The sequence below is a fragment of the Oncorhynchus mykiss genome, chromosome 12, assembly GCF_057628025.1.
Source record: "Oncorhynchus mykiss isolate SJ-2025 chromosome 12, ASM5762802v1, whole genome shotgun sequence".
Lineage (NCBI taxonomy): Eukaryota > Metazoa > Chordata > Actinopteri > Salmoniformes > Salmonidae > Oncorhynchus > Oncorhynchus mykiss.
Window position 1 is genome coordinate 84246001 of NC_143033.1, and position 14327 is coordinate 84260327.

The 14327-nt window shown below is 41.2% G+C and overlaps 1 protein-coding gene across 1 annotated transcript; it reads left to right on the forward strand.

Annotated features, from left to right (window-relative positions):
* The first annotated feature begins 1230 nt into the window (after positions 1–1230).
* LOC110538990 (scaffolding CK1 anchoring protein F) lies at positions 1231–13972 on the forward strand. Its single transcript, XM_021625949.3, has 5 exons — positions 1231–2795; positions 7307–7474; positions 8508–8629; positions 8750–9822; positions 9938–13972. Exons 1-5 carry the CDS (start codon positions 2325–2327, stop codon positions 9982–9984), a joined length of 1881 nt encoding a protein of 626 aa, XP_021481624.3. The 5' UTR covers positions 1231–2324; the 3' UTR covers positions 9985–13972.
* The last annotated feature ends 355 nt before the right edge of the window (positions 13973–14327 follow it).

Consider the following 14327-nt stretch of genomic DNA (forward strand, 5'->3'; position numbering starts at 1 on the left):
TACAGTATATTCCTGACCTGCAGTGTTGGGTAATAGTGAACTACATGTAATTCAACTAGTAATTTAACTACATTTTGCAGTAGCTCAGTGGTAGTTGAACTAAATTCAATCTAGGTAGTGTTTTCAGTAGTTATATAAAAAAAATTGCAATGTAACGTTGTAGTAACTACTGGAAATACACACTACTTTTTATTTCAAATAAAGTAAAATATGAGTGAAGTAGGCAATCGTTTCCATTATTTTTCAGCATCAGATTTGCCTAATCCAATTACTACAGCGTTACATTGCAAAAAAAATGAATTAACTACTGAAAACACTACCTAGATTTGAATTTAGTCTTGCAATTTGTAGTCTATGACATTTCAGATTGACATATGATAATTTTTCACAAACAAGTGTGGATGTAGTAAACTACGTTTCAAAGTAACTTTAGTTAAGTAAACTATATTTTCCTTAAGGGAAGCATTAGTGTAGCTTAACTTCTTCCAGAGTGAAGTAATTGGTGGCTTGGTAAACTAGCCTACAGTACCAGTCAAAAGTTTGTACTATTTTCTACATTGTAGAATACTAGTGAAGACATCAAAACTATGAAATAACACATATTGAATCGTGTAGTATGCAATAAAAAAGTATTTTAGATTCTTCAAAGTAGCCACCCTTTGCCTAGATGACAGCTTTGCACACTCTTGGCATTCTCTCAACCAGCTTCACCTGTAATGCCTTTCCAACCGTCTTGAAGCAGTTCCCACATATGCTGAGTGTAAGGGGTGCGAACTGGCGGCAGAGAAGTCAGACGCAGGAGAGAAATAACTGTGTTTCCAACGGTGCAGTTTATTAACAAAACCCACCGTAAAACAGAATAATAAAATAAATGGGTACATAACCCAACGCACACCAGGACAGACGTGCACAATAAACAATCACCGACAAGGACATGAGGGGGAACAGAGGGTAAAATACACAACATGTAATGATGGGATTGGAACCAAGTGTGATGGAAGACAAGACAAAACCAAAGGAAAATGAAAAGAGGATCAGCGTTGGCTAGAAGGTCGGTGACTTCGACACCGCACGAACAAGGAGAGGGACCAACTTCGGCGGAAGTCGTGACACTGAGCACTTGTTGGCTGCTTTTCCTTCACTCTGAAACGTTAAATGTTCTTGACATTTTCCGGATTGACTGACCTGTCAAAGTAATGATGAACTGTAATTTCTCTTTGCTTATTTGAGCTGTTCATGCCATAATATGGACTTGGTCTTTTACAAAATAAGGCTATATTCTGTATACCACTCCTACCTTGTCACAACACAACTGACTGGCTCAAACACATTGAGAAGGAAAGAAATTCCACAAATTAACTTTTTACAAGGCACACCTGTTAAGTGAAATGCATTCCAGGTGACTACCTCATGAAGCTGGTTGAGAGAATGCCAAGTGTGCGAACCTGTCATCAAGGCAAAGGGAACCAGGTGTGAAGAATCTCAAATCTATTTTTATTATTTTAACACTTTTTTGGTTACTACATGATTCCCTTTGTGTTATTTCATAGTTTTGATGTCTTCACTATTATTCTACAATGTAGAAAATAGTGAAATAAATAAAAACCCTGGTGTGGGTGTAGGTGTGGGTAGGTGTGTCCAAACCTTTGACTGGTACTGTATATTTTCAGAGTAGCTTCCCCAACACTGCTGACCTGTGACCAAATGTTTTTTTTTATGTATGTCACAGAACCAGAGCATCCAAGAAAAGTATCCGAAGCACAGGGTCTGATAAATACATTTGGAATTGAACTGTTTTGGTTTTTGCTTTGAGTCATTTCATTTTAGTTGGCTAGACATTACAACATCATGTAGGATAATTTATCTGTATTGAGTTCTATGTTAAACCTACAAGCCTATACACTACAGTATGAATGTGCTTTACGTGACACCACTCAATTCTTGGTTGGCCTTTATGGAAATTCAAAATAATCACATTCTCCATGCAAGAATTACCTCAACCACACACAAAGATGGCGCCGTACTGTATGGCTGCCGTCTTTGCTATTTTGTGATTATTGTTCCTTGTTTTATAGTAAACCTACTACTTATATCGATTACTGCATTGTTGGGAAAGAGTTTGCAAGAAAGCCATTTCACTGTTCTTGTGCACGTGACAATAAAACTTGACATTTGAACCAGATTATAACAGTTTAGAACTCCTCCCCCTACTTCTTGAACGTCACCTGAGTACGCACCCAACACCTACAGGTAAAGGTGTATGCAAAGGAGAACTGCGGGGGAAGGAAGAATTAACGGTTGGCAAAATTCCGGATACCGCTGCTATGGCCGAGTCTCAGCTTCTGTGCATGGACGAAGATCATGTCAACGAAAAGATACCCGAATCCAAAGCAGAGTTCTACTACTGCGAGGAGCAGCGAGCCGCGCTCGAGCAACTATTGAAGAACGGTGATGGCGCGTTCAAGATGCGACTGAAAGAGGACAACGTCAGAGACTTTCTATCCGCCCGCGAGATTAAATGGATTCGAAAAACTTTTGATGAATATGATTCCGATAGTGAGTCCGAGAAGGGCGAATACGAAAAGGCTCAGGAGTCCAATGCAGACTCGGGGGTCCACTCCACATACTGGCCTCAGATGTCGGACACGGATGTCCCGCCGCTTGACATCGGCTGGCCAGGCAGCACTAGTTTCTATAAAGGTGTCACTCGAGTATCCGTTCATACGCACCCACCCAAAAACAAGGGGCCCCATATAAAAGAGGTTGTCAGGAGACTCATTCAAGAATCTAACAAGGTAATTACAGTTCTAATATAAATTGATAACGGCATATTACAGGTGAATAACGTAGTTTACATACTTTTTTCTCAGCCCTAAATTATTGAGTGATGCCGTCACATTGTTCCCCCTCATTCTTTGTAGCTCAGAACAGTTTACAAATTACTTTGAATCCTGAGTCAGCATGACCCTGAATCATGCATTTGTGTTCTTCATCTTGACAAGTTATAAAATGAGTTCTGTTAATTTAATGTAAACTTCTCAACACTACATAGGATAGTTAGTGTCAGTTCTAGTGGCCTATTTATCAGGTCTGAATTTGTCAGTGTAGTTACTACTGTCGTTACATAGGCCTATTTATCAGGTCTGAATTTGTCAGTGTAGTTACTACAGTCGTTACATAGGCCTATTTATCAGGTCTGATTTTGTCAGTGTAGTTACTACAGTCGTTACATAGGCCTATTTATCAGGTCTGAATTTGTCAGTGTAGTTACTACAGTCGTTACATAGGCCTATTTATCAGGTCTGAATTTGTCAGTGTAGTTACTACAGTCGTTACATAGGCCTATTTATCAGGTCTGAATTTGTCAGTGTAGTTACTACAGTCGTTACATAGGCCTATTTATCAGGTCTGAATTTGTCAGTGTAGTTACTACAGTCGTTACATAGGCCTATTTATCAGGTCTGAATTTGTCAGTGTAGTTACTACAGTCGTTACATAGGCCTATTTATCAGGTCTGAATTTGTCAGTGTAGTTACTACAGTCGTTACATAGGCCTATTTATCAGGTCTGAATTTGTCAGTGTAGTTACTACAGTCGTTACATAGGCCTTTTGACAGCAAACTCATTTTTTTGACATGAGGTTTTATTGTCTGCTTGGCTAACGTTACTTCTCAGCTAGCCTAGTGCTTAGAGCATTGGACCAGTAACCGAAAGGTTGCTAGATCAAATCCCGATCTCACAAGGTAAAAATCTGTCGTTCTGCCCCTGAACAATGCAGTTAACCCACTGTTCCTAGGCCGTCATTAAAAATAAGAATTTGTTCTTAACTGACTTGCCTGGTTAAATAAAGGTAAAAAAAAAAAAAGAAAAAAAGAGAAAGGGGAACGTGTCTTAATTGTTCTTCATTGACCTACAGTGCCCTCAGAAAGTATTCATACCCCTTGACTTTGGCAGTCATGTGAATTCAACAAGAGATGTGTGTCCTTAAGGCTTAGAACAGCCAGGTCGTGGCTCAACTGAGGAGTCATACTTGAGGAGTCGTACTGTAAAATGAACCAAGGCGATTAGCAACAATGTAAAACATCTACTTCTATTTTGATTTTTATAATGAAATGAAACGATTACATAATTGATGATTTACTATTGATTTATGTTATGTTGTTATTATCATAGATATAGAACACTGATATGGTAATCTCAATCATCTTCATTTTCTCCCCTTCATCACGTCATTACGTTCTACAATGAATTATCAACACTTAACAGGAGCTTTGAAATGAATGTTCACAGTAGATCTCTAACTGGATGGAGCACATGCAGTAGATAGGCATGTTGTAACAAGCAACGCCCCATGTGGAGGAGCTGGAAAGGCCAAACATTTCACAGTTCTAATTGTCAGACAGTTTCACATCAGAACCTGTAACAAGTCATTCAAAATCGTTTCCCCAGCCTCACGTCAGTGTTTAAAAACACATCCACACGACGCTTTGTCCTCCCACATCCACTGTAATTCAACTCACTCCATCAAGAGTCCCTCCCACTCTAAATGGCTGCGTAACCTGTCAGTCATGCTGCCTGGGACTAAATGTCAGGAGGAAGAACTCGCATAACTCTGGGGTTAAGCTTGGCACAGGACGACACGGCTATAGGGCAAGGAGATAAGCATGCAAACTTGAGCTTAAACACTGTGGGTGTATAAGTAGCCCAAATCCAGATAAGAGACTGGAGTGTTTGACCAGGTTACAGTTAACTTCTCTGGAACAATGGAATAATGCATACTCACTTTACATTCACATTTTATCTCCATTTCATGCAATCTCAATGTTAATATTTTTTATCATGCAAAGTTGATTCTTGTCCATATCCGGTTTCTGGCTCTTCATTGGTCCACTGTTGACACAGTCCCAAAATGTTTTGCTTGTCAGCAGTCAAGTTTTCAAGACATTGAACTTTCAAGAAGCGAAGTGTTATTTCCACATCATCATGATGATGCAACATGTTGTGGGACTGTTTCAACAGTGGACTAATGGAAAAAATACCAAAAGATGGTATTTCACTGAGAACAATGCAAATGAGGGGTCATCGTACACTCCTTGAGACAGGTTAATGATCTACTGACAGGGAAGACAAACCCGTGACCAGCTGTTCTGTGTGCATATGACTAGCTATGTCAATGAACTAAACAAACTGAAATAGTTGACAGGCCGTCATTTTAAATACAAATTTGTTCTTAATTGACCTGCCTGTTAAAATAAAGATTAAAAAATAGAAAATAAAGGACAAGCCAGGAAGTGACTCTAGCCTTACTATAAAAAGGCCTTCACTGTCCAATAGTTTGTCATCTCCACTCCTTTACCATTGTCAGCATAAGGCAGAGAGCATTACACTGTACAGTGTACACATTACACATTACAGTGTGGTACAGGACTAGGTCATAGTAATGCACCAGTGCTCACATTTCTTCACATGCAAAGTCTGTGCTCCTGAAAGACAACCAGTTCTGTTTTTACCTAAACGAATGCCATTCAAGGATTATAGGATTTACATTTCAATAACTGTGTGTGTTTGTGTGGTTGTGTGTCTCTGTGTGTGTGTGTGTCTGTGTGTGTGTGTGTGTGGTTGTGTGTGATTGTGTGGTCGTGTGTCTGTGTGTTAGAGGTCGACCGATTAATCGGAATGGCCGATTAATTAGGGACGATTTCAAGTTTTCATAACAATTGGAAATCAGTATTTTTGGACACCGATTTGGCCGATTAATTTTGTAATTTTTTTTTTTACACCTTTATTTAATCTTTATTTAACTAGCAAGTCAGTTAAGAACACATTCTTCAATGACGGCCTAGGAACGGTAGGTTAACTGCCTCGTTCACGGGCAGAACGACAGATTTTTACCTTGTCAGCTCGGGGAATTCAATCTTGCAACCTTACAGTTAACTAGTCCAACGCTCTAACCACCTGATTACATTGCACTCCACGAGGAGACTGCCTGTTATTCGAATGCAGTAAACCAAAATAAGTTGCTAGCTAGCATTAAACTTATCTTTTAAAAAACAATCAATCAATCAATCATAATCACTAGTTAACTACACATGGTTGATGATATTACTAGTTTATCTAGCATGTCCTGCGTTGCATATAATCGATGCGGTGCATATCGTTGCTCCAATGTGTACCTAACCATAAACATCAATGCCTTTCTTAAAATCAATACACAGAAGTATTTATTTTTAAACCTGCATATTTAGCTAAAAGAAATCCAGGTTAGCAGGCAATATTAACCAGGTGAAATTGTGTCACTTCTCTTGCGTTCATTGCACGCAGAGTCAGTGAATATGCAACAGTTTGGGCTGCCTAATTTGCCAGAATTGTACGTAATTATGACATACCATTGAAGGTTGTGCAATGTAACAGGAATATTTAGACTTATGGATGCCACATGTTAGAGAAAATACGGAACGGTTCCGTATTTCACTGAAAGAATAAACGTCTTGTTTTCGAGATGATAGTTTCCGGATTCGACCATATTAATGACCTACGGCTCGTATTTCTGTGTGTTATTATGTTATAACTATGATTTGATAGAGCAGTCTGACTGAGCGATGGTAGGCAGCAGCAGGCTCGTTGGCATTCATTCAAACAGCACTTTCGTGCGTTTTGCCAGCAGCTGTTTTTGACTTCAAGCCTATCAACGCTCGAGATTAGGCTGGTGTAACCAATGTGAAATGGCTAGCTAGTTAGCGGGGTGCGTTTCAAACGTCAGTTGCTCTGAGACTTGGAGTAGTTGTTCCCCTTGATCTGCATGGGAAACGCTGCTTCGAGGGTGGCTGTTGTCGTTGTGTTCCTGGTTCGAGCCCAGGTAGGAGCAAGGAGAGGGACGGAAGCTATACTGTTACACTGGCAATACTAAAGTGCCTATAATAACATCCAATAATCAAAGGTTAATGAAATACAAATGGTATAGAGAGAAATAGTCCTATAATTCCTATAATAACTACAACCTAAAACGTCTTACCTGGGAATATTGAAGACTCATGTTCATGTTCTGAGCAAGGAACTTAAACGTTAGCTTTCTTACATAGCACATATTGCACTTTTACTTTCTTCTCCAACACTTTGTTTTTGCAATATTTAAACCAAATTGAACATGTTTCATTATTTATTTGAGGCTAAATTGATTTTTATTGATGTATTATATTAAGTTAAAATAAGTTGTATTCAGCGCATGTGACAAATACAATTTGATTTGATACAGAGATATCATCCCCCTCTGTTCTTCCTCTATAACGGTCCTATGTGTGATCCTCAGGTAGTAGCCGTGGTCATGGACCACCTTACTGACCTGCAGATCCTTCAGGACCTATTGGACGCAACACAGAGACGAGGGGTGGCTGTGTACATCATACTGGAGGCTCGTGGTATGCCCCACTTCCTGGATATGTGCACTCGTTTACAGGTCACTGCTCTGCATCTACGGGTAAGACAGGGATGCTTTGGCAGGCAGTAGGCAACAAACAAACAGGAACAAATGATAGTTAGCTATGGTATTACCATGTCATTACCATGTAAATAGCAGAGTGTCATGTGAACGGAAAGTGCAGCCACAACTTCTTGGCAGTAAAAAACAGAATATTCCTCTGGCCTATTCTTTTATTATCATCCATATTGGCACACTGTCTATACTGGTGTAGGATCTTAATTTGAGCCAGTTTGCTACAGCAGGAAAATAATCCTGCAGCAACAGGAGATGGGAATTATTATGTGGATTATAATTCATGGGCATTTTTGTAGGGGTTGATACATTTTTCATAAGGGAAAATCAAGTCTGGCATTTCAAAGTGGAAATTACAAACTTCAGAAGCCTCTTTAAACCTCAAATACACCATAAGTTAAAAATGTCCTGCAATGCAGGAAAGTTGTCCTGCAACATGGTGATCAAATTAAGATCCTACATCTGTAGATGTTGATCTATGTAGACTAAAGCTTGTGCAGTAGATCTAGCCTATTTTAAATGAAATGCCGGATAACCTAGTGTGTGTGTGTGTGGTGTCAGTTGATACGCCTCTGAAAGGCCCTTCCAGTGTTGAGACTCTGTCATTGTTGTTTCATAGAAACTGCTGTTCATTGAGCCGAAAACAATCCAGTCCTGTGGAACTTGATCCTTGACCAAACAAGTGTTAACAGCATAGGGTAGCATCCTTCTGACGTGTCTGTTTCTGTGTTTATGTCTCGGACAGTCTTTTTCACTCTCTCCAACTCACTCCCATTCCTTGCTCAGTAAATAGACCTGCCTCGACTGTATACTCAAGGGGTTTAACTCAACCCTTGCATCACCAGTTTCGGATTTGCTTACCTTGAAAGTTTACTTTGGTCGTGGGTGGTAACAGCACAATTTCCCTTAGTCTTTGATATGATACTGTTCAGTACTTGGAAGTCTGATAGTCACTGACTCATGGTTTATTTTAAAATAAGGGCACCTCTCTAACTCAGTATCTGTGTTACTCTTTCAGAACCTGCGTGTGCGAACGGTGAAAGGTTCTGGGCTGGCCCTGTCATTTGGCAGGCTGCCCGGCTCTCTGTGCTCCAAATACATGCTGGTGGACGGAGAAAAGGTTATGTTTGGCTCTTACAGGTCAGTCATTTTCTCAGTCATACACTTCCACTCACATTCATTCAGCCAGAGCAAACATGATTTTTTCCTACTCTTTGAGCTTTGAGTCTGTGTCTCACTCTCTTGTTCTGTCATCTCCAGCTTCACATGGAGCTCCTCTAGGATGGACAGGAACACCATCACAGTAATGTCTGGGCAGGTGGTGGACTTCTTCGACAATGACTTCAGGGAAATGTATGCTGTATCTGAGAATGTGGACCTTTACAAGGAGTTCCACATAACCAAGCCTCCCATGCCTGTGCCGGTACGGAAGGTGGTGGTCCCCAAGCCCCTGTTGATATCCACCTCCCGTTTCCAGGTGTCTCTAGGGGACTCTCGGGGGCAGGCTGACCAGAGGGTGCCTGCACATAAATACCACAACCCTAAGTATTCTCTGGTGGTGGGGAACAGTCTCGGGCTCACTGGGTCCTTACAGGACCTCTCCACACTCAGAGACTCACTGGGCGGTGGACTCGAACGGAACGGACTGTCGACGCTACTCCATGCCAAAGGGGGCAGTAGTGTGGAACTGGACAAGGTCACTGCGAAGTCCCCCAGTTCTCCTGTGGAGGATGAGGAGGATGGGAACGGAGGTTCGCAGAAGCACCAGGACTTAGGTGGAAAGAAACAACGCAGTTCTTTCAGGCTCTTCCTGAAAGGCAGAGGATCCAATCACAACAGTGAGACTATAGAGGAGGATGGGGCCACACCTTCAAGCCCCTCCTCCACCCGCCCAACTCCCTGCCCTAGCCGCCCAACCCCCACCCCTAGCCACCCAACTCCCTCCCCTAGCCGCCCAACCCCCTCCCTTGCCCATCGAACCCCCTCCCCTACACGCCCAAACCCCTCCCCTACCCACCCAACCCCCTCACTTACCCACCGAACCCCCTCCCCTTGCAACCCAAACCCCTCCCCTACCCACTCAACACCCTCCCCTAACCTCACAAACCCCTCCTATACTCACTCAACACCCTCCCCTACCTGCCCAAACCCCTCCCCGGCCCGCCAAAACCCCTCCTCTACCCGCAAAGTCTCAGAGACAAATAGCACTGCCACTGATGACTCATTTGAGATGGTAGAGAAACCGTCCCTGTTGAAATTTAAGAACAAAAAGCCTTCAAAACTGCCTCAAAGAAGTATGTCTCTAATGACCCTCAACAAAGGAGAGGATGACGGTATGTTGTTATATTCTACCATTTGTGGTTTTCATTTGTCTTTGAATATTAACTGCAATAGTCCCTCACGTGGACTGTTTGATGGATCATCCCTTCTTTTCTCCTTTCCCTATAGGAAAGGGACACAAGAAGCCTTCCAAGAGGAACTGCATTCAGTCCTGAGATGAAGAGAGGGAGGACAGGATCAGCTGCGAGAGACAGAGCCAGAGGACATTTGAAGTAATTGCCATTATCAGATGCAGTATTAGATGTGGAGTAGGGGTATAGTGATTACATGTCATGGCTGGAGTATAGTAATGACATTTCATGGCAGGAGTATAGTGATTACATGTCATGGCAGGAGTATAGTGATGACATTTCATGGCAGGAGTATAGTGATTACATGTTATGGCAGGAGTATAGTGATGGCAGGAGTATAGTGATGTATAGTGATTACATGTCATGGCATGAGTATAGTAATGACATATCGTGGCAGGAGTATAGTAATTGCATATCATGGCAGGAGTATAGTGATTACATGTCATGGCAGGAGTATAGTGATGACATGTCATGGCAGGAGTATAGTAATGACATGTCATGGCAGGAGTATAGTAATTGCATATCATGGCAGGAGTACAGTGATTACATGTCATGGCAGGAGTATAGTAATGGCATGTCATGGCAGGAGTATAGTGATGACATGTCATGGCAGGAGTATAGTGATGTATAGTGATTGCATGTCATGGCATGAGTATAGTAATGACATGTCATGGCAGGAGTATAGTAATTGCATATCATGGCAGGAGTGTAGTAATGATATGCCATGGAAGGAGTATAGTAATTACATGTCATGGCAGGAGTATAGTAAATACATGGCATGGCAGGAGTATAGTAAATACATGTCATGGCCGGAGTATAGTCATTATATGGCATGGCAGGAGTATAGTAAATACATGTCATGGCAGGAGTATAGTGATTCCATGTCAAGGCAGGACTATAGTAATGACATGTCATGGCAGGAGTATAGTAATGACATGTCATGATAGGAGTATAGTGATTCCATGTCATAGCAGGAGTATAGTGATAACATGTCATGGCAGGAGTATAGTGATAACATGTCATGGCAGGAGTATAGTAATTACATGTCATGGCAGGAGTATAGTTATGACATTTCATGGCAGGAGTATAGTAATGACATTTCATGGCATGAGTATAGTGATTACATGTCATGGCAGGAGTATAGTGATGGCAGGAGTATAGCGACGTATAGTGATTACATGTCATGGCATGAGTATAGTCATTACATGTCATGGCAGGAGTATAGTAATTGCATATCATGGCAGGAGTGTAGTAATGAAATGCCATGGCAGGAGTATAGTAATTACATGTCATGGCAGGAGTATAGTAAATACATGTCATGGCAGGAGTATAGGGATGACATGTCATGGCTGGAGTATAGTAATTACATTTCATGGCAGGAGTATAGTGATTACATGTCATGGCAGGAGTATAGTGATGGCAGGAGTATAGTGATGTATAGTGATTACATGTCATGGCATGAGTATAGTAATGACATGTCATGGCAGGAGTATAGTAATTGCATATCATGGCAGGAGTACAGTGATTACATGTCATGGCAGGAGTATAGTAATGGCATGTCATGGCAGGAGTATAGTGATGACATGTCATGGCAGGAGTATAGTGATGTATAGTGATTACATGTCATGCATGAGTATAGTAATGACATGTCATGGCAGGAGTATAGTAATTGCATATCATGGCAGGAGTGTAGTAATGATATGCCATGGAAGGAGTATAGTAATTACATGTCATGGCAGGAGTATAGTAAATACATGGCATGGCAGGAGTATAGTAAATACATGTCATGGCCGGAGTATAGTCATTATATGGCATGGCAGGAGTATAGTAATGACATGCCATGGCAGGAATATAGTAAATACATGTCATGGCAGGAGTATAGTCATTATATGGCATGGCAGGAGTATAGTGATTTCATGTCAAGGCAGGACTATAGTAATGACATGTCATGGCAAGAGTATAGTAATGACATGTCATGATAGGAGTATAGTGATTCCATGTCATAGCAGGAGTATAGTGATAACATGTCATGGCAGGAGTATAGTGATAACATGTCATGGCAGGAGTATAGCAATTACATGTCATGGCAGGAGTATAGTTATGACATTTCATGGCAGGAGTATAGTAATGACATTTCATGGCATGAGTATAGTGATTACATGTCATGGCAGGAGTATAGTGATGGCAGGAGTATAGCAATGTATAGTGATTACATGTCATGGCATGAGTATAGTCATGACATGTCATGGCAGGAGTATAGTAATTGCATATCATGGCAGGAGTGTAGTAATGAAATGCCATGGCAGGAGTATAGTAATTACATGTCATGGCAGGAGTATAGTAAATACATGTCATGGCAGGAGTATAGGGATGACATGTCATGGCTGGAGTATAGTAATTACATTTCATGGCAGGAGTATAGTGATTACATGTCATGGCAGGAGTATAGTGATGGCAGGAGTATAGTGATGTATAGTGATTACATGTCATGGCATGAGTATAGTAATGACATGTCATGGCAGGAGTATAGTAATTGCATATCATGGCAGGAGTATAGTGATTACATGTCATGGCAGGAGTGTAGTGATCTCATGTCATGGCAGGAGTATAGTAATGACATGTCATGGCAGGAGTATAGTAATTGCATATCATGGCAGGAGTACAGTGATTACATGTCATGGCAGGAGTATAGTAATGACATGTCATGGCAGGAGTATAGTGATGACATGTCATGGCAGGAGTATAGTGATGTATAGTGATTACATGTCATGGCATGAGTATAGTAATGACATGTCATGGCAGAAGTGTAGTAATGATATGCCATGGCAGGAGTATAGTAATTACATGTCATGGCAGGAGTATAGTAAATACATGTCATGGCAGGAGTATAGTAAATACATGTCATGACCGGAGTATAGTCATTATATGGCATGGCAGTAGTATAGTAATGCCATGCCATGGCAGGAGTATAGTAATGACATGTCATGGCAGGAGTATAGTAAATACATGTCACGGCAGGAGTATAGTCATTATATGGCATGGCAGGAGTATAGTGATTCCGTATCATGGCAGGAGTATAGTAATGACATGTCACTATAGGAGTATAGTAATGACATGCCATGGCAGGAGTATAGTAATGACATGTCATGGCAGGAGTATAGTGATTACATGTCAAGGCAGGACTATAGTAATGACATGTCATGGCAGGAGTATAGTAATGACATGCCATGATAGGAGTATAGTAATGACATGCCATGGCAGGAGTATAGTAATGACATGCCATGGCAGGAGTATAATGATTACATGTCTAGGCAGGACTATAGTAATGACATGTCATGGCAGGAGTATAGTAATGACATGCCATGATAGGAGTATAGTAATGACATGCCATGGCAGGAGTATAGTAATGACATGTCATGGCAGGAGTATAATGATTACATGTCTAGGCAGGACTATAGTAATGACATGTCATGGCAGGAGTATAGTAATGACATGCCATGATAGGAGTATAGTAATGACATGCCATGGCAGGAGTATAGTAATGACATGCCATGGCAGGAGTATAGTAATGACATGTCATGATAGGAGTATAGTGACTCCATGTCATAGCAGGAGTATAGTGATAACATGTCATGTCAGGAGTATAGTAATTCCATGTCATGGCAGGAGTATAGTAATGACATGTCATGATAAGAGTATAGTGACTCCATGTCATAGCAGGAGTATAGTGATAACATGTCATAGCAGGAGTATAGTAATTCCATGTCATGGCAGGAGTATAGTGATACCATGTCATGGCAGGAGTATAGTAATTACATGTCATGGCAGGAGTATAGTAATGACATTTCATGGCAGGAGTATAGTAACGACATTTCATGGCAGGAGTATAGTGATGGCAGGAGTATAGTGATGTATAGTGATTACATGTCATGGCAGGAGTATAGTAATTGCATATCATGGCAGGAGTGTAGTAATGAAATGCCATGGCAGGAGTATAGCAATTACATGTCATGGCAGGAGTATATAGTAAATACATGTCATGGCAGGAGTATAGTAATTTCATGTCATGGCAGGAGTGTAGTAATGACATGCCATGGCAGGAGTATAGTAATTACATGTGCTGCTCATTCTATGTACTACTGTAATGTTCCTTAGTGAGACTTGGTGTGAGACTGTGTGGACCGCCACTGCCTTATCAGTTAGAGTAGTGAGAGTCTTCAATGCCAGACCCACTGTTCCTTTAATATGAGCCTAATGTTGTTGTTTAGCAGGAGTGATTTGATACCACATAGCAGTTAGTGTCTCCTGAGTCCTGCCCGTCTCAGATGGCATTCACCACCTGTGTCAGGGAAATGCCAATACAGACTTGATCGTTCAGTCATTCGATGCTTGAAAACTGATCTTATGTTACTGCTCACATGTCATAA